Source organism: Bos taurus, chromosome 23 (assembly GCF_002263795.3).
Source record: "Bos taurus isolate L1 Dominette 01449 registration number 42190680 breed Hereford chromosome 23, ARS-UCD2.0, whole genome shotgun sequence".
NCBI classification, from domain to species: Eukaryota; Metazoa; Chordata; class Mammalia; order Artiodactyla; family Bovidae; genus Bos; species Bos taurus.
The window spans coordinates 22446666-22473868 of record NC_037350.1 but is presented as its reverse complement, the minus strand read 5'-3'; the positions used below and the strand labels follow the sequence as shown (position 1 = coordinate 22473868).

The window sequence follows — 27203 nt, the reverse complement described above, 5'->3', positions numbered from 1 at the left end:
TTGATCTCCCTGGGTCAGGAAGATCCCTTGAAGAAGGAAGTGTCAACCCCACTTCAGTATTCTTGACTAGGAAATCCCATGGACATAGGAGCCTGGCAGGCTGCAGTCAGCGGAGTTGCAAAAGAGTTGGACAGGACTAGCAACTAAACAAAAATCCACTTCTTATGGTAATCTCTCACAGAAATACCTATATCTTAGTCAAACCATCTGCCACAAAAATAAAGTGCAGTCCCATAGGTTAAAGTGTTAGGGGCAATTTTGTCCAGACATATAGGGAAAGAAGCACATAAAATAGGAGTGAACTAACACTTTACAAATTTTTACTACATGGCATGCAATTTACACATGTTTTCTCATCTTAGGACTATTAAATAAAATATTATTTTTCCTAATTACTTAATATATTTCCAAGCTGTCATAAAATAATGTGACTGTTGACCAGGCATTGGTCTGTTCTACTGTATTTTTGCATATGGCTCAAGAAATCTAGTATAAACATGAAAATGCACCAAAATTATTGAATTATGTACAACTTTGTGCAATCTATAGGCTAGTGTAAGCAGGCAGAAATGTCTGCCGGTGCTATATATATGTTACTTGTGATTTATTGATTTATACTTCTTCATTTATTAAGATTCAATAGTTGAAATCCTTACATTTTAGAGACAGAGAAAACCTGAAATTATTTGTTCAGCTCTTTTCTGAGATGTGGAAACATGCTTAGAATTACTAAGCTTTCATAGACAAATAGAATCAACTGATGATAATTTAATATGTAATGTAGATGAATGGTATGTTGAATTTCATATAGCCAGAAAATAAATATTAATATCAGGAGAACTTAAAACTTAGAAATACCAATAAGTTATGGAATCTCTTTCCATTCTGTTTTGAAAGACACTGTGACCTTGCATTTATAAAGATAAAGACTAAATTATTCTCCAAAATAAGTTTCAAGCAATTACTAATGAATATATTTTAGATCTCTGTAAGAAAGCATTGTATTCTCTAGAGTTCACAAAAAATGATAAACAGAGATTTATTCTTACAGAAAAAAAAGTAATCTTGAAAACTCTAATGTTGTAATGAGCATAGTTCAGTTAAGCACAGTCAAAATACTGATTTACAAAAATGGGGATAAATTGTAGCAGGATATGCACTTCAAAGAATAAGTGTACAGTAGTTAAATGTGAAATAGCTATTTATTTTTAAAAGTTGCGTGGGGAATCACAAGATAATGTGAAAAGTTCAGTTAGACAACCAGCAATGAAATTTGAGACTACTGGTATTATGACAAATCCGGTTTCCAACCTTGTTGACAGATTTACTTGCACAACCAGAATTGGTCAGAGCAGGAAATAGGTATAATGCATATATACCTAACGTCGTTCTCTCCACTTGTCTTCTTCCCACAGATAAAGCAGATAACTTCATCCTGCCCCAAAGACCAACAGTAAGTGGCAATTTGTTTATTTTTAAAGTGAACATTTTACTGTGACAAAGTACTTAATGCCTTGCCAGTGAAAAAACGATACCTAGTAAATGACTCTGTGGTTTTCAAGACTGTTGATAACCTATATTGAGAGTAATGATCTTAAGCTATTCTATTCTTTTTAAGCTAAGAAAGTAACATATAGCTCTAATATTAACAAAAAGCACTTTTATCTAATGTAATAAATTAGTTTTTACCTTTTGTTCTAAAATAAGCAATATAATTAATTCCTATGTCTGTGAATTTTGGAAACAATTATACCAGAACTTCCTTTAATGCAAAAATAAAAAACTATGGTTATATGTGTGTTCATACTTCCACGATAATAACTTAAGGAACACATTTGAGACAGTTCTAATGAGGTGGATGAACCCAGAGCCTATGATATAGAGTGAAGTAAGTCAGAAAAAGAAAAGCAGATGTTGTATATTAATGCATATATATGGAATCTAGAAAGATGAACTTATTTGCAGGACAGCAATGGAGACACAGATACAAAGAACAGACTTGGGAGAAGGAGAGGGCGGGAGGAATTGAAAGAGTAACATTGAAACACATACATTACCATATGTAAAATAGATAGCCAGTGGGAATTTGCTGTGTGACTCAGGGAGCTCAAACTCCTTGCTCTGAGACAACCTAGAGGGGTGGGGTGGGGTGGGGTGAGAGGTAGGAGGGAGGTTCAAGAGGATGGGGATAGATGTATACCTATGGCTGATCATGTTGATGTATGACAGAAACTAACACAATATTGTAAAGCAATTATCCTCCAATTAAAAATTTTTAATAAATGAATAAAATAATTTTACTAGTATTAACATATATGGACATTATATAATATAGACATTATTAAAATAAGTATGGGAAGCTATTGCTAATAGTTTTAAATCCACCAAAACAAAGTAATAGCACCAATCTTGAGACAAAAATATTCTAAAGATTATCAACCTAAGATAAAATATCCCCTATGAAATGCAGTCAAAAAAAAAAAATTAGAAACTTTTCCAACAAAAGTCAACCTTTTCAGGCATTTATGTTTATATAAGTGATTTAAATATAATATCAGTTGCATTATTTTATATAAGGAGGCAATTTCTATATAAAATTTTATATTCCTTGGCAAATAAGAAGTGATCCTAGATAAGCAGATATCAAGAAACCACATACCTGCCTCTGATGACCTGTGAGCAGCTATTCACTTCACAGAGGAAAGGTTTTACTTTAAAATCATTTTATATTAATGTTTTTCTCCGCTGTGGCTAACTAGCATCCAGGAAGCTTAGGGAAGACATACTATTGCCAGAGAAGATTTCGTGATCCCACTTCTGCTGTTTAAAACCAAAACCAACAATGTCTACCTATATGATTCACTCTCTGGAGAAGAATCAGAGGAAATCAAACTGATTTCAAGTTTCAAGTCTGGGAGCTCCTCTACAATAATAAGGCTTCTGAATTGAGGTCAGATTTGTAAGAGGAAGAGACAAATTGTGAGGAGGAGTGGCAGAACTCTTGAGTAATGTTTAAATCCACATAGTGCTAAGAATTCCAGTAACGTTTTTCAGTAAATTCAAGCAAAGAGGAGAGAATTCATCTTTGGGAACAAAAAATAATTGCTTTCTGGGAACTGTCCATGTAGCTGCTGTTATTTAGATATCTTTGTAGATTTCTAAATAAGATGAAGTCTAAAAGGTTTGCAAACTCTTATAGGCTGCTTTCCATTTCACATGTAAGTGGTGAGATGAAAGAATGTGTTATAGTGAAGATTAAATATTACATTAAACTATATTTGAAAAATAATGCATCCTATAGTTTTCTGATGTCTTCCCTGGTGGCTCGGTTGGTAAAGAGTCTGCCTGCAATGCAGGAGACCCGGATTCAATCCCTGGGTCGGGAAGATTCCCTGGAGAATAAAATGGCAACCCACTCCAGTATTCTTGCCTGGAGAATTCCATGGACAGAGGGGCCTGGTGGGCTACAGTCTATGGCGTCACAAAGAATCAGACATGACTGATTGACTAATACTTTCACTTCACATAGTTTTCTGAGCTGTGGTTAGGTATATAAGTGTGTCTCTAACTATAATGTACACATCATGTACACATGTATTAATACTTTTCATGTCTCTTGCATCTTCTGCATTGACAGGAAGATTCTTTACCACTGTGCCACCTGGGAAGTCGCCATATAATGGCACCATTATACATGGCTCACTCAGGGCAAGGGGCTTCCTGCCTGTTCACAATAGCCTATAGATTGCACAAGGTGGTACATTATTCAATAATTTTGGTTCATTTTCATACTTATACTAGCTTTCTTGGGTCATATGGCAAAAATATACTAGAACAGACTTAATCCCAGAATCCTTTCCATTTGCTGCCACTCCTTAGGTTCATTTTAGGAAGAAACAGCATTGAGAGGAAGTAGTTATACTAATTCATACTCACATAACCCTAGGGGGTGAGATGGAATAGGTGTATGAATGTAATAGCAATGTAGAATAGCCCATACATTTCTTTGCATCTGATGAAGGTTATGTTCCCCTGATGCTATCTTGCTGATACATAGCCCCAGGACAGGTGGCTAGTTCTATTGCTACAGAATTTTGCAATAATGGGGAAGCAATGATTATCTTGAGGCAAGAGCAAAAATTAAAAGGCTTGGCTATCGCTACACACTCAGGCCAGCTACTGCCTCAGGATGCAACCTCTTCCTCCACTTCACACCCATCACACACACATCAACACATACACACTAGAGGTCACGAGAGACTTACTTCTCCCCGGATTTTCTTCCTATCTTTTTGATATTTCTTGAAGGTCATGATTCTATTTTGCTTCTGTCATTCCTTCCATATCCATGTTGGAGTGAAACAAGAAGCCCGCCTATTTTGACATCCTGACTAGAATAGAAACCTAAAAATTTGCTTTGTAAACGGATCCTTTTAAGAACTGTCTTCTTAAGAACAAAGCACATTCTCCTTAGTTTATAATTTGAAAATTCTTATTTCCACAAGATAGACTTTTAAGGGAATGTTTGCTTGCATAATTTTTATAAATGTGCTTTTTATCTTCTAATAAGCAGTGATAACATGTCATTAGAGAAAATAATATTTTCTTTTTCAAGTGAGTGTTTCAAACTTAGCAAAGAGCCTGACATCAAGGTGAGAAAGAAATAATATGTTACAGTTTAACTGTATTATATGCATTTTCACTTCAAAAAGACTTGTTCTGCTCTTAGTCATTAGATATTAGGGCTTCGCAGGTAATGCTGGTGGTAAAGAATCCACCTGCCGTTGCAGGAGACGTCAAGAGATGCAGGTTCAACTCCTGAGTCAGGAAGATCCCCCTGGAGGAGGGCATGGCAACCCACTCCAGTATTCTTGCCTGGAGAATTCCCAGGGAAGACAAACCTGGCAGGCGACAGTCCACAGGGTCACAAAGAGTCAGACGTGACTGAAGCAACTTAGCATGCACATGTAAACCATCAACACTTGGAATTAGAAAATTTTCAAATCTTCTATTTGGCTTTTCTCTAGTCACACTTAGGAGAGATGACTAATCACCTGAAAAGGAAAATGATGAAAAGCAGAAGGAAAATCATGTAAGGAAAGCTGCAATGACTTCTACACAGCAAAATAACTTTTTAAGGGAAATGAGTGAAAAGGAAACTAAAGTTTGTTACTAAGTAAATAGCAGCTGAAACATATAACTACATACATTTAGAAATAGTCTACATGCAAGCAGAGAATAGAAACAAGCATATATTTTTCCTAGTTCTTTCCATTGATTTCGGTGTGACTGTACCAAACATAATTGCAAGTAAATCATATCTGATCTGTACGTTCTATTTAAGGAGGCCACTGAAAAAGAGAGGTGGAATGGACCTAAAAGCATTGGTCTTACAGTTGCTGATGGACCTTTATTATATTTACATCATCTGACATACTTATTTCCAGAGCCTGGGCTATACTGGATTTTTTCCTCTCCTTCTCCAAAAGCACCAGAATGGGTCACAGCAAAAGAAAAAGAAAACCTTTCCCTCCACTTTTGCACACATTTGGAAAGGTTCAACAAGTTCATATTCTAGGTGCTTGAATCATGAGCTGCCCTAATGATATGCTGAGGGTCAGAGAGTGAATGAGAATCATATTCTGTTAACTTGAATATGTCCAGTATATTCTAGCCTGCTGTCATGGATAGTGTGCAAAACTTGATGACTGTCTGTTAAAGGAAAGAATAATAACTGAGTGTTACTGGCTTGCAGAAAAAGAAGGACCTGTTTTTCTCTTTGGCTTTCAATTCTCCTCGAGGCCCACTTGAGCCCATTCCCTAAGGAATGTACATGTCCAGGGACACTAACCTAAGAAAGAGTCCTCTGGAGACTTAGCTTCTGAAGCTCCACCACTAAGCACATAAGGCATTTAAAAGAATGAAAATAGTAGTCTGTCCTTTCCACACTCACAGTCAAATTATAGAAAAAAAAAGTCAAAAGTACATGAAAAAATTGAGAGAAATAAGATCTTGCAGATGGGTCAGAGAAAATGAGTATATAATCAAAACTTTACGTGGTAAGTTTTAAAGGCTCCCATCCGGTGGCAAGATCAGTGTTTTTGGAGTTAACTTGTGAGTTTCTTTGGGAAGAGGCACTTAGAAATGTTTTTGAAGGATGTGGCTAGAATCCAGGGTTGAGAATTAATATAATCTAAGGCGTTAATGGCATATGATCAAAGGATAACTAAAGAAGCCTGGCTAGAGTTAAGGAAAATAAAAAATAAAAAAAGATTATCTAGTGAATGATGTCGCAGGTTGGATCCTCCAGGAACAATATCTGAGAGATGGAAAGTTTATCAGGAAATGTACTTGAGATCAATTCCTTTGGGAGGGGGGAAGCAAAATTAGGCAAAGGAGTGATGTAGTCTCATTGGAGGCTTCAGCCAGGCGACTACTTCTGAGTAGTTCAGAAGTTGGGATGATGTTTCAGAGTTGTCTCTACTTGGAACGAAGAGGTCAGGCCTTTATATCCCACATCAGACAGCCATATGATGAGGGTGAATTAGGAAGAGAGCATGACCTTGGGCCAGGAGGCTGCCTTCAGCAAAGCCAATCCCTGAAGAGCCTGAGAGCTGAGAGATCTCTGCTGGGAGAGCAAGCATCCTAAATAATAATAAAAATAGTAATGATAATGCTAGGATGTGTGGGTATATGTTGATTTTTTCATGTTTTCAGATTGCTTTGATGTTATTTATCTTCTAAAACATCACAAAATCCCTGTGAGGTGACCCTATGTCACCATATTCTAACTTGATAAGTGAATATTTTCAATTTTATGTAACTTGTTAAAGATGAGCTGGGTAAAACAGTATCCCCAATGATAACAACAAAATCCCAGACTTGTCAACACTTACGGCGCTCTCTTTCCTTCATGACAATACCAGGTACCAAAGTTTAGATTTGCTCAGTAAAGGGCCAGGTGTCCCTGAAAAATTCAAATGGCTCTTTTTAATATTAAATTTATGTATCTGCTTTATAGAAACAAGTTCATTTTTCTTTCCCTATTTTTCCTTTTCTGTCTTAATATTTTCATTCCTTTCACCCACCTCTTCCTTTTGCCCACCTAAAATCTAAACAAAATCAACCTTTTCCTATTGCTGTGAGTGAAATTTTAATGGTATAGAAGAGCTTAAAATTTCAAACACTGTAGAAACACTTCTATAATTTGTATCCTTCATAGAACCCTTATAGGAATAAGCTATCAGTTTTGTGATTTCCAATCCAATTACATCCCTTCTCATTCTAGTTATTAAACAGACAAAAATACTTCATTAAAATGCCAACAAAGTCCTCTATTATTTCAACAAAGTTACATAAATGAGGGTTATTATAATGGCCTATGTTTTGAAGTCAAGAAGGATATCCTAAGAAAATATTATTTGCACTCTCCAAGTCTTAGAAGTTTTATATTTGAAAGACAACAGAAAATAATTGATTTAATTGTTAATATTCTCTAATTTTTTTCTAATTTTCTCAAATGTGTTCAGTCATTTATTAGCTATTTATCAGCTGCAAAAAGATTTATATTAATAGTAATGTAGGACTATTTTTGTCAAGGCAGAATGCTTGACATTCTTACCCAGAACTCCACACCTCCCAAAAGTATGATACTATTTAGTGGGAAGTGGTTATTGAGGTTAAAAAAAATCCCAAGTAGCCTCAATCTGGCAATGAGTCTGTCAGAAGGTTACTTAACATCTCTGTGTCTCATTTCTTCACTTACAGAAACATCATAATGCCTAAACCATTAGCTTCACCAGGTGGCAAAAAGAGCAACTAAGACAATAAATCTGAGAAAAGTCAGAGGCACTTTTCCAAGAGTGCCTTCACAATAATTACTTGAATTATAGTAATACAGACTGGTTCAGATGGTAAAGAACCCTCCTGCAATGCAGGAGACCCAGGTTTGATCCCTGGGCCTAGAAGATCCCCTGGAGAAGGGGGTGGCTACCCACTCCAGACTTCTTGCCTGGAGAGTTTCATGGACAGAGGAGCTTGGCAGGCTGCAGTTCATGGGGTCACAAAAAGAGTCAAACATGACTGAGCAACTAACACTTTCACACTTTTCACTTCACAGACTCGTTATAGGAAATGCAGAGAAGAAAATAACACCTTTGCACATGAGGATGAATTCATTCTTTTGTATTTTTGTTTAATTTTATTTCCTGTTTGCCTAGCTTTTTGTCTGATCATTTTGTAAGAGAATGGTCTGAGGTTCTATTTTTGCTGCTGTCCTCCGGATGAATCATAATGTCTGCATTCCCAAACTCCTGAGCATCAGGGTCTCCCATATCACTATGCAATACAATTTCTTCTGTTCAGTTCAGTTCAGTTCAGTCACTCAGTCGTCTCCGACTCTTTGCGACCCCATGAATTGCAGCACGCCAGGCCTCCCTGTCGATCACCAAGTCCCAGAGCTCACTCAGACTCACATCCACAGAGTCAGTGATGCCATCCAGCCATCTCATCCTCTGTCGTCCCCTTCTCCTCCTGCCCCCAATCCCTCCCAGCATCAGAGTCTTTTCCAATAAGTCAACTCTTTGCATGAGGTGGCCAAAGTACTGGAGTTTCAGCTTTAGCATCATTCCTTCCAAAGAAATCCCAGGGCTGATCTCCTTCAGAATGGACTGGTTGGATCTCCTTGTAGTCCAAGGGACTCTCAGGAGTCTTCTCCAACACTACAGTTCAAAAGCATCAATTCTTCGGCGCTCAGCCTTCTTCACAGTCCAACTCTCACATCCATACATGACCACAGGAAAAACCATAGCCTTGACTAGACGGACCTTTGTTGGCAAAGTAATGTCTCTGCTTTTCAATATGCTATCTAGGTTGGTCATAACTTTCCTTCCAAGGAGTAAGCGTCTTTTAATTTCTTCTGTTACCCTATATTACAAGGAGTAAACGTCTTTTAATTTCTTCTGTTACCCTATATTCAAACTGGTCCCAGGACGTCCCTGCTGGTCAACGGCTAAGACTTGTTGCTCTCAACACAGGGGGCCCAGGTTCGATCCCTGGTCAGGAAACTAGGTGCCACAGGCCACAACCAAGAGTTTGCATACTGCAACTAAGACCCAAATCAGGCAAATAAATAAATATTAGGAAAAAAACTGACCCCAAAGAAACCTGTGTCATAGAGCTTTTGTCATCTATCCGTGAGAAAAGCCAAGGTATATTGCAATATGGATGATGAGTGGCAGTCAGTAAACACTTAACACAGATATGCAGCTTCAGATTTCCAATGACTACATGTTATGGGCCTTGGAATGCACTTGAAGCTAATCTGATCCTCAATATACATGAGAAAGTATATTAGTCTGCTGGGGTTGCTATTACAAAATACCACAGATTGGGTGGCTTGAGCAACAGAAATTTATTTTCTCACAATTCTCACCTGAGACCAAGGTGCCAGTATGGTCAGTTTCTGGTGAGACTTCTCTTCCCGACTTACAGAGAGCCACCTTCATGGCACACTCACATGGGCTTTTCTCTGGGTTCATGGAGACAAGAGAGACAGACAGAGAGAGGGCTTGAATGTCTCTTCTGAACTGAACACTAATTCTGTGAATTAGAACACATTCTTATAACCTCATTTAATCTTAATTACTTATTTAGGGGCCCTGATGTAAATATAGCCACATTGGGGGATTCCATTCAGCTCAGTTCAGTCGCTCAGTCGTGTCCAATTCTTTGCAACCCCATGAATCGCAGCATGCCAGGCCTCCCTGTCCATCACCAACTCCCCGGAGTTCACTCAGACTCACGTCCATCGAGTCAGTGATGCCATCCAGCCATCTCATCCTCTGTCGTCCCCTTCTCCTCCTGCCCCCAATCCCTCCCAGCATCAGAGTCTTTTCCAATGAGTCAACTCTTCGCACGAGGTGGCCAAAGTACTGGAGTTTCAGCTTTAGCATCATTCCTTCCAAAGAAATCCCAGGGCTGATCTCCTTCAGAATGGACTGGATCTCCTTGCAGTCCAAGGGACTCTCAAGAGTCTTCTCCAACACCACAGTGCAAAAGCATCAATTCTTCGGTGCTCAGCTTTCTTCAGAGTCCAACTCTCACATCCATACATGACCACTGGAAAAACCATAGCCTTGACTAGACAGACCTTTGTTGGCAAAGTAATGTCTCTGTTTTTCAATATGCTATCTAGGTTGGTCATAACTTTTCTTCGAAGGAGTAAGTGTCTTTTAATTTCATGGCTGCAGTCACCATCTGCAGTGAATTTGGAGCCCACAAAAATAAAGTCTGACACTGTTTCCCCATCTATTTCCCATGAAGTGATGGGACCAGATGCCATGATCTTAGTTTTCTGAATGTTGAGTTTTAAGCCAACTTTTTCACTCTCCTCTTTCACCTTCATCAAGAGGCTTCTTAGTTCCTCTTCACTTTCTGCCCTGAGGGTGGTGTCATCTGCCTATCTGAGGTTATTGATATTTCTCCTGACAGTCTTGATTCTAGCTTGTGCTTCTTCCAGCCCAGCATTTCTCATGATGTACTCTGCATATATGTTAAATAAGCAGGGTGACAATATACAGCCTTGACGTACTCCTTTTCCTATTTGGAACCAGTCTGTTGTTCCATGTCCAGTTCTAACTGTTGCTTCCTGACCTGCATACAAATTTCTCAAGAGGCAGATCAGGTGGTCTGGTATTCCCATCTCTTTCAGAATTTTCCACAGTTTATTGTGATCCACACAGTCAAAGGCTTTGGCATAGTCAATAAAGCTGAAGTAGATATTTTTCTGGAACTCTCTTGCTTTTCCGATAATCCAGCGGATGTTGGCAATTTGGTCTCCGGTTCCTCTGCCTTTTCTAAAAGCAGTTTGAACATCTGGAAGTTCACGGTTCACGTATTGCTGAAGCCTGGCTTGGAGAATTTTGAGCATTACTTTACTAGCATGTGAGATGAGTGCAATTGTGTGGTAGTTTGAGCATTCTTTGGCATTGCCTTTCTTGCATCATGTTTCAGGATTTGAAATAGCTCAACTGGAATTACATCACCTCAGAATTAGAGCTTCAATATATAAATTTTGGAAGGGCCCATACTTTTTCACAGAAGGCTAAGCACCTCCCATGTATCATTTGATGTTCCACTTTTTTCAAAAAAACTTAACTTCAAAATATAAACATTTTCCTTGTTACAAAATCATCATAAAATAACTTTTATGTCTAATATGCTTAAGCAAAATAATGTGTTTGAATTTAGACATTTTACTCCTGTGATACTGAATATTTAATTCATTACAATATTTACCTTTATAAATATTAATGTGATGAAAAAATATGCCTAAAGCTTTACCAGTGTATATTATTATTTCCTGGGTATTCCAAGAAGTTGAATTAGTGAGGCAAATGATGTGAATATATTAAGGGTGTTCATAGGATTGGGTTGGTATTAATAATACCTTGAAATGTAAGAACTGTATCTTTTATTTTTAGATCCAGAAAGAGAATGTTGCCTTTTTGGAATTTAAGACATTGTAATAAAGAGAAAGATTTGAATGGGAATGAATGGGGACACTGGGCAGAGTTGAAGAGAGGTGTTGAAATTACCAAAGAAAAGCATTTACTCCTTAGTGTATTTACCTAGGGCTCTAGGAAATGCAAGCAATGAGCCAGAGCTCTGACAGGAAAGAAGTGGCATATGTTCACCGGTAATCCGAGATGTTAATTGGGGTTATAAAGGATTAAGCAAGGTGTAAGGAAACCAGCAAGGGCTAGTCGTTCCTTTTTTTTTTTTTAATGTCCTCTCCCTCCTGAAACTCCTGAACCTCCCACCCACCTCCCTCCCCTCTAGGCTGTTGCAGAGCCCCAGATTGAGTTCCCTGAGTCATATTGCAAATTCCCATTGGCTATCTATTTACATATGGTAATGTATGTTTCCATGTTACTCTTTGCATACATTCCACCCTCTCCCTCCGTCTTCTCCCCACCCCTCTACCGTGTCCATAAGTCTGTTCTCCATGTGTGTGTCTCCACTGTGTGCTTTGTGCTGAGTTGCTTCAGTCATGTCCGACCCTTTGCGGCCCCATAGGCTGTAGCCCACCAGGCTCCTCTGTCCAGGCAACAATACTGGTGTGGGTTGCCATGCCCTCCTCCAGCTGTCTCCCCACCACTGCCCTGCCATGCAAATAATTTCCCCCGGACCATCTTTCTAGATTCCATATATATGTGTGTGTGTTGTTTTATCACAGTTGGGAAGTGTGAAGAAGCCATTCCTAGCACCTGGAGAATAGTTATATGGAAAAACTGTGGAACTAGGGCAGAATTGGACTTCCCTTGTGGCTCAGTGATGAAGAATCTGCCTGCCAGTGTAGGCGACATGGGTTGGATCCCTGGGTCAGGAAGATGCTCTAGAGAAAGAAATGACAACCCACTCCAATATTCTTGCCTGAGAAATCCTATGGACAGAGGAGCTTGGCAGGCTACAGCCCCTGGGGTCACAAGAGTCAGGTACAACTTAGCGACAACAACAGGGTAGAAGTGAGTTATTCATCATCAACATTCAATCCAGTGTTTCCATTTGTTCTTTACTGTCCCCATTGGAGGTTCAGGTCTGGGGCCAAAGCCATCATCATTCTATTGACTCCTGGTGACACAGCCTCTTTTGTTCATGTCAGCTGATGAATCTGGTGTAACTGAGATCCTTGCTCTGTGTGTTTTGTTTTTCCCCTGTGTTCCTCAGAAGCTCATGCACTAAAGATCCCAATGCGGGTCTTTGTTCCTTTGTTTTGTTTTCCCAGCGATGGCATTATTCACGGTGGTTTTGTTCCTGGCTGCTGTGTGGCTTCCATTCTTTCCTGCAAAGGGACAGGTATGGTCAAGGGTAAAAATCTTTTCACAAAAACTCATGCAACTTTGAGGGCTCAGTGTTTGAAAGTAAAAAAGACTGGAGTGTCTGGTACATCGCAAAGTACTTCTCAGTTGCTCACTGCGCTAAAGTCTAAGGCTGTGGCAACCAACATGGTAGCTTCTAGCCCCGCGAGGATATGCAACACGGGAAATATGGATAGTGCGAGCTGAGCCCTGCATAAATTCAATACAGTATGATTCAGTGAACAAAATGGAGGTAAAAATCTCATTAATAATTTTAATATGATCACATAATAAACACTGTAATATATTCATCAAGTGATATATATTATACTTAATAATTTAGTATGTTTTTTTTAATTAAAATCATACGTGATGCCTTAATTATATTTCTATTGACAGCACTAGTTTGTGGATTTAAAAGCCAATGATACTTCTCCTGTCCCAAGATCTTTTCTGATTTACTTTTATTTAATACATTTCAACGTGACTCCCACAGAAAATTAGCAACATATTTATATGATCTCAAATTAGCAAAACTTCTTCCCACACATCACCACATTTAATTTTCATAATTACCCTGTGAGAATAATTTTAAATTAAAAGGCAAGAAAATTTACTAAAGATATTAAGTATTTTGATTTTGCCCATAATTTCACAATTAGTATATGTTAGGTAAGATGTTCTAATTATTTCTAATATGCTGCTTCACTTTAATAATCTCCCAAACAGGATCAGTCATGTTCTCCAATGATTGGTGTGGAGATGCCCATATAAGGTGTTGACCTCCTGGTCAGAGAACCTCTGAATGTGAGGAGCTTTGGCCACTGCTGTCTGTTCCCCCACCCACTCTGGGCACACAAGATTAGCTAGGACTCCTCAGACCACAGGTTTCTGACATTGCATTTAACCTCATTAGGCATTTACAAATATAGCTATTGTGTTACCATAATCAAAATTTCAATCCAAATACAATATATTCATCAGCTAGGGTTTCATTCAAGTCATTTGCTGTGTTCCCAATTTCTTCCCTGAAGATTCCTTCCATGGCCCTTTCCAGTCCCCTGTTACATGTCCAGTCCATCTCCCAGTCTTTATTGATAAAAGTATTTAAAAGGGAGATATCATTTGGGTCCTTTACACCAGTAAATGTCTCTTGATCAGATACTCTACACACCCTCTGCCCAGAGCATCTTCTCCAGATGCTTAGAAAACACAATTTATCTCTCAGTATCCCATTCCAGACCATATGTTGTGAAATCTTTTCTAAGCTCAGTCAAGAAGAATTAATCCCTCCTCCCTTTATATCTAGTAGATCCCTCCTATCATTTCAGTTATCAGGTCATAATTATCTATTTATGTCATATTGCCTATCCAATATAAACTCTTTAAGGATGAATAGATACCATCTTTTATCCATTGTACTCTCAACACTTTTCCTATCACCTGTCACTTAATAAAAACTTTATCGATGATCATTTTTAAAACCAACAAACAAAAGACATATCTTCTTCAATAGAATTTATCTACAAAGCAAGATAGGGTAAGAAGCAGGAAATAATGACTTTTCAGAAACCAAATTTTGATATGCTTTGAAATGAAACTACATTTTTCAGAGTCAAAAGGACATATCCAGGGAGCTATTTTACAATTTGATATATTTAGGTTAGTGCAAAAGTAATTGTGGTTTTGCATTGTTGAACTTTGCTATTTGATATTGGAATAATACACTCTTAAATAAACATGGTTAAGCATACATCATTTTAATATGCATTTATTAAACTTTTTTGCTAATCACATTGCTTGCTGTTTATTTTGTATTTATTTTAGACTAGGGAAATGATGTTAGACAAAAAGCAAATTTGAGCAGTTTTCCTATTTGAGTTCAGAATGGGTTGGAAAGCACTGGAGATAACTCTCATCATCAACAATGCATTTAGCCCAAAAACTGCTAAGAATGTACAGTGCACTTTTTCGCAACGGGTTTGCCGCCAGGACACAGGTGTCGTGAAAACCACCGTTAAACCTAAGCCAAAATGGGAAAGGAGAAGACCCACATCAACATCGTTGTCACTGGGCACATAGATTCAGGGAAGTCTACCACGACTGGCCATCTGATCTACAAATGTGGCGGGATCGACAAGAGAACAATTGAAAAGTTCGAGAAGGAGGCTGCCAAGATGGGAAAGGGCTCCTTCAAATATGCCTGGGTCTTGGACAAACTTAAAGCTGAACGTGAGCGTGGTATCACCATTGATATCTCCCTGTGGAAATTTGAGACCAGCAAGTACTATGTTACCATCATTGATGCCCCAGGACACAGAGACTTCATCAAAAACATGATTACAGGCACATCCCAGGCTGACTGTGCTGTCCTGATTGTTGCTGTTGGTGTTGGTGAATTTGAAGCCAGTATCTCCAAGAACAGGCAGACCCGTGAGCATGCCCTTCTGGCTTACACTCTGGGTGTGAAACAACTAATTGTTGGCGTTAACAAAATGGATTCCACTGAGCCACCCTACAGCCGGAAGAGATACGAGGAAATTGTTAAGGAAGTCAGCACCTACATTAAGAAAATTGGCTACAACCCCGACACAGTAGCATGTGTGCCAGTTTCTGGATGGAATGCTGACAACGTGCTGGGGACAAGTGCTAATATGCCATGGTTCAAGGGATGGAAAGTCACCCGTAAGGACGGCAATGCCAGTGGAACCCCCCTGCTTGAAGCTCTGGATTGCATTCTGCCACCAACTCGCCCAACTGACAAACCCTTGCGTTTGCCTCTCCAGGATGTCTATAAAATTGGTGGTATTGGTACTGTCCCTGTGGGTCATGTGGAGACTGGTGTTCTCAAACCTGGCATGGTGGTCACCTTTGCTCCAGTCAATGTAACAACTGAAGTGAAGTCTGTAGAAATGCACCATGAAGCATTGAGTGAAGCCCTTCATGGGGACAATGTGGGCTTTAATGTCAAGAACGTGTCTGTCAAAGATGTCCATCGTGGCAATGTGGCTGGTGACAGCAAAAATGATCCACCCATGGAAGCTGCTGGCTTCACAGCTCAGGTGATTATTTTGAACCATCCAGGCCAAATCAGTGCTGGATATGCACCTGTGCTGGATTGTCACACAGCTCACATTGCTTGCAAGTTTGCTGAGCTGAAGGAGAAGATTGATCATTGTTCTGGGAAAAAGCTGGAAGATGGCCCTAAATTCTTGAAATCTGGTGATGCTGCCATCATTGATAAGGTTCCTGGCAAGCCCATGTGTGTCGAGAGCTTCTCTGATTATCCTCCCCTGGGCCATTTTGCTATGTGTGACATGAGACAGACAGTCGCTGTGGGTGTCATCAAAGCAGTGGACAAGAAGGCAGCTGGAGCTGGCAAGGTCACCAAGTCTGCCCAGAAAGCTCAGAAGGCTAAATGAATATTATCCCCAATACCTGCCACCCCAGTCTTAATCAGTGGTGGAAGAACAGTCTCAGAACTGTTTGTCTCAATTGGCCATTTAAGTTTAATAGTAAAAGACTGGTTAATGATAACAATGCATCGTAAAACCTTCAGAAGGAAAAGAGAATGTTTTTGTGGACCATATGTTTTGTGTGTGGCAGTTTAAGTTATTAGTTTTTAAAATCAGTACTTTTTAATGAAAACAACTTGACCAAAAATCTGTCACAGAATTTGAGACCCATTAAAAAAAGTTTAATGAGAAAAAAAAAAAAAGAATGTACAGTGCAGCAATGGCTCAAGAAGTTTTGCAAAGGAGACAGGAGCCTTGAAGATGAGGAGCACAGTGGCCAGCCATCAGAAGTTGATTGACCAATTGAGAGCATCATCAAAGCAGATCCTCTTAAAACTACATGAGAATTTGCCAAAGAACTCAACATTGACCCTTCTATGGTCATTCAGCATTTGAAGCAAATTGCAAAGATGAAAAAGCTCAGTTAATGGGTGCCTCTTGAGCTGACTGAAAATAAAAAATATCATCATTTTGAAGTGTCATCCTCTCTTTTTCTATGCAACAACAACAAACCATTTCTCAATAGAACTGTGACATGCAACAAAAAGTGGATTTTATACAACAACTGGCAATGACCAGCCCAGTGGTTGGACTGAGAAGAAGTTCCAAAGCAATTCCCAAAACCAAACTTGCACCCCAGAAAGATCATGGTCACTGTCTGGTGGTCTGCTGACTATGTGATACACTGCTGCTGCTGCTGCTAAGTTGCTTCAGTTGTGTCCGATTCTGTGCTACCCTATAGATGGCAGCCCACCAGGCTCCCCCATCCCTGGGATTCTCCAGGCAAGAACACTGGAGTGGGTTGCCATTTCCTTCTCCAATGCATGAAAGTGAAAGTGAAGCCACTCAATCATGTCCGACTCTTAGCGACCCGGTGGACCGCAACCAACCAGGCTCCTCCGTCCATGGGACTTTCCAGGCAAGAGTACTGAAGTGGGTTGCCATTGCCTTCTCCTATCCGATACACTACAGCTTTCTGAATCCCAGCAAAACCATTACATCTGAGAAGTATGGTCAGCAAATCGATAAGATGTACTGAAAACTGCAACACCTGTGGCTGACACTGGTCAACAGAAAGGACCCAGTTCTTCCCCACAACAACACATGAGCGCATGTTGCACTACCAACACTTCAAAAGTTGAACAAATTGGGCTATGAAGTTTTGCCCCATCTGCCATATTCACCTGACCTATCGTCAACCAACTACAATTTCAAGCATCAAGACAACGTTTTTGCAGGGAAAATTCTTCTGCAACCAGAAACAGGCAGAAAATGCTTTCCAAGGGTTCACTGAATCCCAAAGCAAGTATTTTTATGCTACAGGAATAAACAAACTTATTTTTTGTTGGCAAAAAATGTGTTGATTGCACTGGTTCCTATTCTGATTAGTAAAGACGTATTTGAGCCTAGTTATAATGATTTAACAGAGAAGGCAATGGCACCCCACTCCAGTACTCTTGCCTGGAAAATCCCATGGATGGAGGAGCCTGGTAGGCTGCAGTCCATGGGGTCGCTAAGAGTCGGACACGGCTGAGCGACTTCACTTTCACTTTTCACTTTCATGCATTGGAGCAGGAAATGGCAACCCACTCCAGTGTTCTTGCCTGGAGAATCCCAGGGATGGGGGAGCCTGTTGGGCTGCCGTCTACGGGGTCACACAGAGTTGTACACGACTGAAGCGACTTAGCAGCAGCAGCAGCAGCATAATGATTTAAAATTCATGGTCTGAAACCACAATTACTTTTATACAGAGATTGGTATTTCACATTGGCTGCTGCTGCTGCTGCTAAGTCGCTTCAGTCGCATCCTTGCTAATTTAGGAATCGATAGCTGGGAAAGCGCCCAGTCTGGGAGTACCATGCATTCAATATTGGTCCCTGTCTTTAGGAACATACAAACAGGCAGGGGAAATGGACACATAATGAGATCGTGGCAATAAAGTGTGGTGAGACCCACGTTCACAGTATTTGTAGAACTTTGAGGAGACTTAGCACTGGGGCAGGGGGAGAATAACTTATCCCAGGGTGTCAGGGAAAATCAGCAAAAGGCCCTGTCTGGGCTTACAAAATTTTGCTCATGTACATATAGCATCAGACTCTTCTGTAAATTGAAGTCACCAAATTGTTCAGACTTTCTGAGAACTATTCACGCACCCTACTCTACCTCCAGACTCAAGCCTTCCCAACATACATGCAAGGATACACCAAAAATATCAGCACCTGACTTAATATCCTGTTAATTATATTTCTGTTACTAAAAGGAACAAAGTCAGCAATAGTTCATTAATTGGAATGGCATTGCTCCCTCCAAATTGCTTTGGAGATTTTTTTGTAATATTGTTAAACTGTCTTTTGAGAGACCCCATAAAGTCTGTCACATAATAGGTAGAATTATTTACTGGAGTATTGAGTGCACTTGGACTCCACCTAAACATGCTTTCCCTAAATACACACAGCATGTCAGTTCAAGGTTCCCCGAACATCTAAAACAAGGGTTCCCAACCTCCAGGATCTAGGGTGGAGCTGATGTCATAACAATAGAAATAAAGTGCACAATAAGGTAATATCCTTGAATCATCCTGAAACCATCTCCGACACCCCAGGTCCATGGAAACATTGTCTTCCACGAAACTGGTCCCTGGTGCCTGAAAGGTTGGGGACCACTGGTCTAAAAGGAGCCACCTACCTCCACCCTTATCACTCCCTTTCTGCAGCCTGATTGAGTGTGAATGAGAATGTTCAGTGGCTCCAATCTTGTAACTTTGTCATTGTGTTTTCATTCATATGTCTAGAAAGCTCACACTGAGATGTCCCTTCATTCTAGAAAGTGACATTTATAGCCTCAGAGGTGTTTTTATTTTTTGACTGCACCATGCAACTTATGGAATCTTAGTTCCCTGAACAGTGATCAAACCCGTGCCCCCTGAAAAAGAAGCACAAAGTCATTGGACCACCAGGGAATTTCCATCGAGGCATTTTTAATCATCACGGCATGAATTACAGCCTGACTCTTAAGATTCAACACTCTTTCTTTCTTAAAAATTATAGTTTGGGCTCAGATTCATTGGCAGTGCTTAATAATACTGACTTGAACTGAACATGTCTGAAAATAATCTTTTTTCTCTTAAATTAACTTACACATTCTTCTATGCAATTTCAAAACTTTTAAAAACTAATCCTAAGCTGACTTTCCTTCAGGATCGACGTTTTGCTGATTTGTCAAACACCCTGAAAAATGTCCAAACTGAGATTGTAAACAAACACAATGACCTAAGGAGAGGAGTCTCGCCACCTCCCAGTAACATGCTGAAGATGGTAAGAAGCAGACACATAAAGAAAGTGGCTTGAGCTGGCTGTGGTAAGAGCTGGCACCTAGTAAATTACATCTCTTAAGAACCTTTCAGTTTTGGAAGTTCTGGCTCTGCTTTGTTATTTCATTTGAGCTGTGTAATGGACAGGGAAGAAATTCTTCTTTTAAATTCCACATACTATTTTTTGCTTAAAAATCATACTTCCTCCTTCTATATTCTATTCACTAGAATAGTTTAATCTGTCAGAATCTATAATCTATCATGCGTATTTCAGAGTTTACCGTCTTTGAAAGTGGAATTTCTCCTCCTAAAAAGAAAAAAATGCATCTACATACATACATATACAATCAGTATGAAGTTTCAGGGTGCCCATGGAACCCCTGAAGCCTCTCCATGAACCCTGCCACTGAGGTTAGTATGTGCCTTCTGACCTTAGTAAGCTGACTTTTAGATACTTTCACTAGGCTTTTTCTGTTGTTTTTTATAAAAACAGCTTTCTCGTAACTTCTGTGGCCTGTGTGCTCCCTTCCTTCTATTTCCCCTCTGTACAGTCATAAGTACAATACCTTCACCCACACCATCCTCATGATTAATGTCCACGCCACCTGGGCTGTAATTTATGACCTAGCCCTTTTCTAGAAGATACGTTATAAATAGGGGAAATCCAAGTTTTGTTAACTTTAAGGAAGAAAACATAAAAATATCTTACCACTGCAAATGTTACCACTTCCTCCCCCCAAAAATGGCCAAACATCTTCTGAGGTGCCCTCTTGCCACTCTGAAAGGGCCTGTGCAAGTGAGGAGCCTTCATTAGCTCACTGTCTCATTAGTCTCCTAAATTTTGCTTTATTATAGTGAAGCAACTTGTCCAGTTTTAAGGGCTATTTAAATTGTGGGGGGCAGAAGTAAAAGCAAATCCTTAGATATCAGTGAGAGATGTCTTTCTGCTCAGTATTTCTTCTAACCCTAGGTTATTAGGGTTATTACCTTTTGATCTAGGGCAAATAACAGCCCACTTTTCTAGGTCCAGTACTGAAGGCCACATGTCTCCCAGATGTACTTACTAAAAAAAAAAAGGAACTAAGAGTAAAGTATGCCAGCTCAGTACTATAGGAAAAATAATCTCAACATCTCCGTGTGTTGATCAATATTTAGAGAGGACTATTACTAAAAACTGAGGTGTGTCTACTGTGCCATCAAAAATAGACCATTAACTGTCTTAGATTTTTCGATTACTTAGGGTAGATGTACGATTTTGTGGAGAAGAAAAAGACATGTGAAAAAGATATCCGTGACTATCATGATAAGCAGAAGATGCACATAGAGAAATTTTGTACTCATATAGACTAGTCCACTATTCAAATCATAAAACTTATGCTCCTTTGTAATTTAAGTCATTGAGTGCATCTGTTTTTTCTCTTCTTGTTTTAGCAATGGAACACCACGGCAGCAGCAAATGCCCAAAATTGGGCAAACAAGTGCCTTTTCAAACACAGTAAGAAAGAGGATAGAAGAGTAGGTATGTAATTTAATATTTTTGTTGAGTCCATGAACAAGCAAGCCCATAAGGGCTATTTTTGACCTTACATTAAGAAAGCTTTATGAATAAATGTTGCTTCTAATGCTGCCTTTTTCAATTTAAAAACTCTCTGCAGGAGAAAGAACTCCGAGAAGTACCACATTGTGCGTGTTGTGTGTTTTATATTTTACAAAAACTGGCTCACACAATATCGTATTTGTGCCTCTTAACCATTGTCTAAGTAAAGCAGTCATGAGTCATCTCTTCCTCTATTTTATAAAATAGAAAACAGTTAGAGAGAAAACAGCTTTTATTTTTAAACCTATTTATATTTGTATTTATAACATGTTTGATTAAATCATTTTGATGACAGAATGTCACGTCTTTTGTATATTCTGGGTGCCTGCCATGCAGTCATTACTATATAGATTAAAAACCTGTTAGACATGACTTCTGCATCAGGAAACAGAAACAATGAGATGAAATATCTTATTATTAAATATTAGATAAAATATTTACTGAAATGATCAAAAATGACATAGATTTAGGCAAGCCCAATTTGAAAGAAGCAAAAGACTTACCTGTTTTAAATGTAGAACTGTCATTGTTACTTGTATTTTTTTTACTATAATTTAGTGAAATCAGGAAGAAGGATGACTATATTCGGTAGAAAATTGGAACAAATTTTCTTGAAGATCCCAATCTACTGTTAAAATCTTAGCTTCTTTCTTTCCTTCTTAAAGGATTTATCCAAGAGTAATTTAGTTTGCACTCCCTTAAAGTAGCATGTAGACATTATATTTAAAGCCATCTAATTCAAAATATTCAACTTGAAAATATATTGAGATATATATTGAAAATATCTTGAAATACTTCTGTTGTGCTACAAGGCACTTCTTTCCGAGTAAGAAATTATTCTCAAAGAATAATTTGAGAATTTGGCCTGCGATGCTCTTATTTGCTTATTAAGGGGAGACTCATAATCTTTGAAAATATTGTCTCTTCTAGTGCCATTTGCTTCATATTGGGGTTTTTAATTAAAGGCTGAGTGCTAGCTTTTTTTCAAAGTTCATACAGAATAGCAATCATAAACATTTATTTAGGGTCCTATGTATAAAACAATCTTTGATGAATGTGGGCAAGAGTCAGAAATTGAGTTAGTCTCTGCCTTTAGCATGCAAAGCAGAGTATGCATTAATGCATACACTCATGAAAATTTAAAGTGTAAACAAATGAATCTAGGGAGAGCAGATACTAAAGAAAAAAAAAACTTGATGTACTCAAAATTGTGCACATTGAGGCCATTCTTAAGGTGTTAAGCACATCTGGCTTCTTTCCAGCTTATAGCTGATGAGAAACTCCCTCATGGATTAACAGCTATGAGCGCTGCAAAGGACAGGGACTTTGAATTTTTACAGCTCTCCCCATGAATGATCTGTTTCTTCTCAGGTACAAGGAACTGTGGCGAGAATCTCTTTATGTCAAGTTACCCTTCTACATGGTCTAATGCAATCCAAAGCTGGTATGATGAGGTCCATGATTTTGTTTTTGAAGTAGGGCCGAAGAGTCCTCAAGCAGTAATTGGACATTTCACCCAGGTAAGGGAACAGATAAAAACATTCTGACATCAATACTTTAAAAAGGAGGCTTCTCCAAATTTTGACTGATTCCAGTGTTGAACTGAAAGGAAGATCGCAAATGGGTAAAGAGCAGTTTTACTATGTTGTGGGTATTTCAGCCGTGAGCTGTCATTTGTCAAAAGCCTGCACACTTTGAATGCGGAAATATACCCTGTATTTTTCTTACTGCCTAAATGGATTAAATAGTGAATGTACATGGAAATGTAGTATTTTAAAAGATTTTTAGGGAATTTCCTGGCAGTCCAGCAGTTAGCATTCAGCACTTACACTGCAGTGGCCTGGCTTCCATCCCTGGATGGGGAACAAAGATCCTGTAAGCTGCATGGAGTGGCTAAAATAAAATAAAAATAAAAGGTCAGTACTTCTACTCAATAATTTAACTAAATATATTCATAAGGTATGCAGAAATACAATATATCAGTAACATTCTTTTCAGCTTTATATTTCTTATTAGAGTTTTTTAAATATATTTTCTTCTCTAATGTACTCTCCTATCTTCACTTATGTGCTCATAGATTGTTTGGTACTCATCTTTCCTTATTGGATGTGGAGTTGCCTACTGCCCCAAACAAAGTCTAAAGTACCTCTATGTTTGCCAATACTGTCCTGCGTAAGTATATGCTTTCCCGTTTGTTGTCAATACATAATGCCTTCAGCGATCTAAGATTTGAACATTGTTATGTAATGGACAAACCAGACTTTTAAAAAAGAATTTTTCAGTAGAGGGGAGGAGGGAATAAAAGTTTAGAAGAGTTTTTTAAATTTGAGGCACAACCAATTTCTCCCTGTCTCTTGATGGATATGTTTACCTCTTGCCAGCATGTAGGGGTGCACAGGCTTACCAATTCCATCAAGTTTACTATGAGGTAGAAACTGTTACCACACTGAAATGCACTCTGTAAATTTTAGAGCCTTTTATTAGCCCATTTCGGCTCAGGCTGTTAGACTAGGGTCAAGAAAGTAAGTGCACATGTGAATTATTCTTACTTTGCATTGGGATCTGAGTACACTTGGGGAATGTTAGTTTTTCAGTCATTTGACATGATTTAAAACCCTGAAAGATATTTAGGTCCATATGATGATGGATGCTTCCCTTGGAGCATAAATTAAACTTAAAAAACGAAAAATGCTTGACATTTTGTATTTCAAATTTCAGTGGTAATATTGTTGGCAGACAACATGTCCCTTACCAAAAGGGAACACCTTGTGGCAGCTGCCCCAATCATTGTGACAACGGACTATGCAGTAAGTTTGAAACCATTAACTTGCTAATATAAATGACCTGACATGGCTAAGCATTAGAAAGTATTCTGAATGTAACCAACTTCAGCAATGCCTTCCTCCAAAAGGCAAAATTAAAATTATTCAACAGAGTGCCTTTAAGCAAAAAGTTTACACTGTTGAGAATTCTTACTTGCAATGAAGTCGGTTACTGTACATAACCTAAAGAAACATCTACCACCAATGTATATCTGTAGCTGTGTTGAACCCGTGACATATTGGCATATCTGAAAAACTTTCTGTGGGAATTAATCATTGCAACGGAATATGAACTTTCTTTTCATCAAAGTTAATGCCATTATAGCAAAGATGGAATTTTAAAAAGAGAAATGTGTACAAATATAAAGATGTGATACCACCGAATATGACTTAACCTGGAAAGACATATTGAAAATTATAATTCCTTATATGTGAATGAGTTCATCATCCTAAATTCCTCATTTTCCCATAGGGTAATTTAATCATCAAATTTAGTTTAATGAACACTTGTATTTTTGTCTGCTAATAACTTTTATATGCTTTTAAAATGTCAATCAAATCTGCTTATAGTGTTATTAGCTCACATAAACTTCAAATGTATCTTAGCAAAAGGAGTGAAATTAATGTCATATAATGTCTTATTCCATGTTGTTGTTAATAGAAGTACAGCATTGGTATTTTTGTTTAGTTGGCGTATGTTATTATAATTATTGTTAACAATGCAATTAACCCATTAACTGAGATTTCTACCTTTTAAATGCATTCACCTAACTGAATTACAGCACTCTCTCTGGAAGAATTGCTCAGCCATAATTCAGAATAGTGATGATATCAAAGCTTTGTATAAATTAACTACAGAAGAAAATAATTACACCTGGGCTCAATACTATTTGTTGAGGAGCTCGGAATTTATCCTAGTAGTAACAAGCAACCAATTGAAAGATTTCAAATGGAAGAATGATGAAATCAGAATTTGTGTTTTACAAAGAGCTCCTGGCAATAGCATGCAGGAACAAATGGATGGGAATCCAGCTTGGAGACTGTTCAAAAACATGGGTTTAAAAGCAAATATCTTTATTCCATGACGGCAAAATGAATGAAGAGAAAAGGACAGTGATAAGAAATAGGAAGAATGTAGAAGAGCCAGTGTTTCTTACCTGTGCTTGTTGCATGCTGATGAAAAATAGGGGGAAAACATAATCAACTATACTTCAGTTTAAAAAGAAAGAGAGAGAAACTAAAAATATAGAAGGGAAGGAGTTCGGGTTAATTCCTAGTGCCTGGATTAAATTATGCCACTTCTCTGAGTCTGGGTGAAAGGAGGGGAGAGTTGGGAAGCAATACTATAAAACTGCCAAGTTTGTAGGTAGGATAATCTACTTGGCTTGAGATGTGTTGAGTCTATGGCCACTGAGGGACATCTGAATGGAAATACCCAACAATCATGGTGTAATTTCCTTTTGTTTTTGCAACTTTGCACCCACATCTTCTTACAATGATTTCTTATTCCTGAAAGAAAGACTAGTAGTATTAGAGTCTACAGCAACAGAGTCCAATATAACTTTTTGCATTCATGGAAATGTTAAATAAGTGTACTGTCTCTTAAAGTAGCCCTTGGCCACATTGGTTATTGAGTAGTTAGAATGTAACTAGTATCACTAAGGACCTGAAATTTATATTTTATTTTATTTTATTTTAATTCAATTAGGTTTAAATGTAAGCAATCACCTGTCTAGTGCTGATCATTTCGGACAGTGCAGTTCTAGACAGATTCATTTAAATTCACCGTACTCTGTTTTCTGAGGAAGGAAAAGAGGCCAATTCATTTTAGAAACATTTCAAAAGATTAAAATTTTAAAATAAACGATGAGCTAATTGATTAGTTTAACTAAGAGACCTTATGTGACCTTCAAGCTATGAAGTGCTCGTCACAGTGTGATGATGCCAACATGTTTGCTCAATTTTCTCTTTCTCACTCACATTGAATTCACTGTTTGTGTTGCTGCTGTGGAGGAAAATGATAATGAAGTGATTACTTTCTTTGCTTTTATTCCAGCCAATAGTTGTGAGTATGAAGATACCTATTCTAACTGTGCATCTTTAAAGGAAACATGGACCTGTGCCTCTGATTTTGTGAAGACCAATTGCAAGGCTGCCTGCAATTGTCAAGGCAAAATTTATTAAATTCCAAGCACTGACCGAGCAGGGCTACATGATGGAAGGCTGCATCATCTACTCAGATTTGATATTTACTAACAAGGAAATCACAGACATGTTAGCTACAAATTTGATTTCAAGTAGTAAAGAGTCTTTTTCTCCTGGATCTGCTTTTTATTTTACAGAATTTTTTTTCATACAAAAAAAATTAATGTAACCTAATCTATGATAACAACTTTGGATTTTGATATCAATTGGGTGATGTAAATTTAATTGAATTTAATCAAGTTGAAGATTCTGAAAGTTGTATTCTCTTACAAATATGATCACTACAAATTTGAACTGAAATTGAGAATCATGTATAAAATCAACAAGCTACAAGTATATTTTGCATGGCACAGGGCATGTAGCCAATATTCTATAATAACTATAAATGGAGTATAACCTTTAAAAATTGCAAATGGCTATGTTGTACACCTGAAACATATAATAATTGTACATCAATTATACCTCAAAAAAGCCTGAGGAGGAGGTAAAGAGTTATATCAGAAAACTCGGGAGCCCCAAGGCCTGGGAGATGGGACAGAGGAAGCTCTGATTTAAAACTCACTTTTCAGCTCCTACAAGCAATGCCCAGACCAGCTCGCCTGCCAGTCTAGGGGTGTTCTCCCAGGCTCCAAGGCTTCCTGCTTCTCCTCCATCTCTCAAAACCTGGCTTGGGGCCCTTGGCTTGAGAGTAACCCCATGCTGGGGATGTGCTAAGTCAAAAGAAAGAAAGAAAGAAAGAAATTGAGAATCATATTTCTAGAACGAGATGTATGAAAAGGTCAGAATGTGGTATCATTGTCTCATGAATCCTGAACTACAGTCCTCATTCCCAGTCCCAATTTATAGCTAAACATGTTCAAAGATACATATGCTATCTTTAATTCTTCCTCTCCC

General features: G+C 38.4%; 1 protein-coding gene, 2 long non-coding RNA genes and 1 pseudogene across 3 annotated transcripts; 2 read left to right on the top strand and 2 right to left on the bottom strand.

The window, feature by feature from the left end:
• Nucleotides 1-1348: 1348 nt before the first annotated feature.
• On the top strand, nt 1349-26427 carry CRISP3 (cysteine-rich secretory protein 3). Its single transcript, NM_001079635.1, is given in 8 exon segments — nt 1349-1453; nt 12788-12858; nt 19573-19689; nt 21117-21204; nt 22654-22802; nt 23360-23454; nt 24001-24089; nt 26161-26427. Coding segments are annotated over 7 exon segments (735 nt in total). The 5' UTR covers nt 1349-1453; nt 12788-12789; the 3' UTR covers nt 26289-26427.
• On the bottom strand, nt 4683-11804 carry LOC132343626 (uncharacterized). Its single transcript, XR_009492549.1, has 3 exons — nt 9434-11804; nt 6897-6967; nt 4683-5054 (listed from the first exon to the last, which is right to left on the bottom strand). It is a non-coding gene; the product is annotated as an uncharacterized lncRNA (long non-coding RNA).
• LOC100336381 (eukaryotic translation elongation factor 1 alpha 1 pseudogene) lies at nt 14827-16568 on the top strand (annotated as a pseudogene).
• On the bottom strand, nt 22796-26103 carry LOC112443708 (uncharacterized). The gene is made up of 3 exons (XR_003032117.2): nt 26002-26103; nt 25833-25903; nt 22796-23175 (listed from the first exon to the last, which is right to left on the bottom strand). It is a non-coding gene; the product is annotated as an uncharacterized lncRNA (long non-coding RNA).
• Nucleotides 26428-27203: the final 776 nt, after the last annotated feature.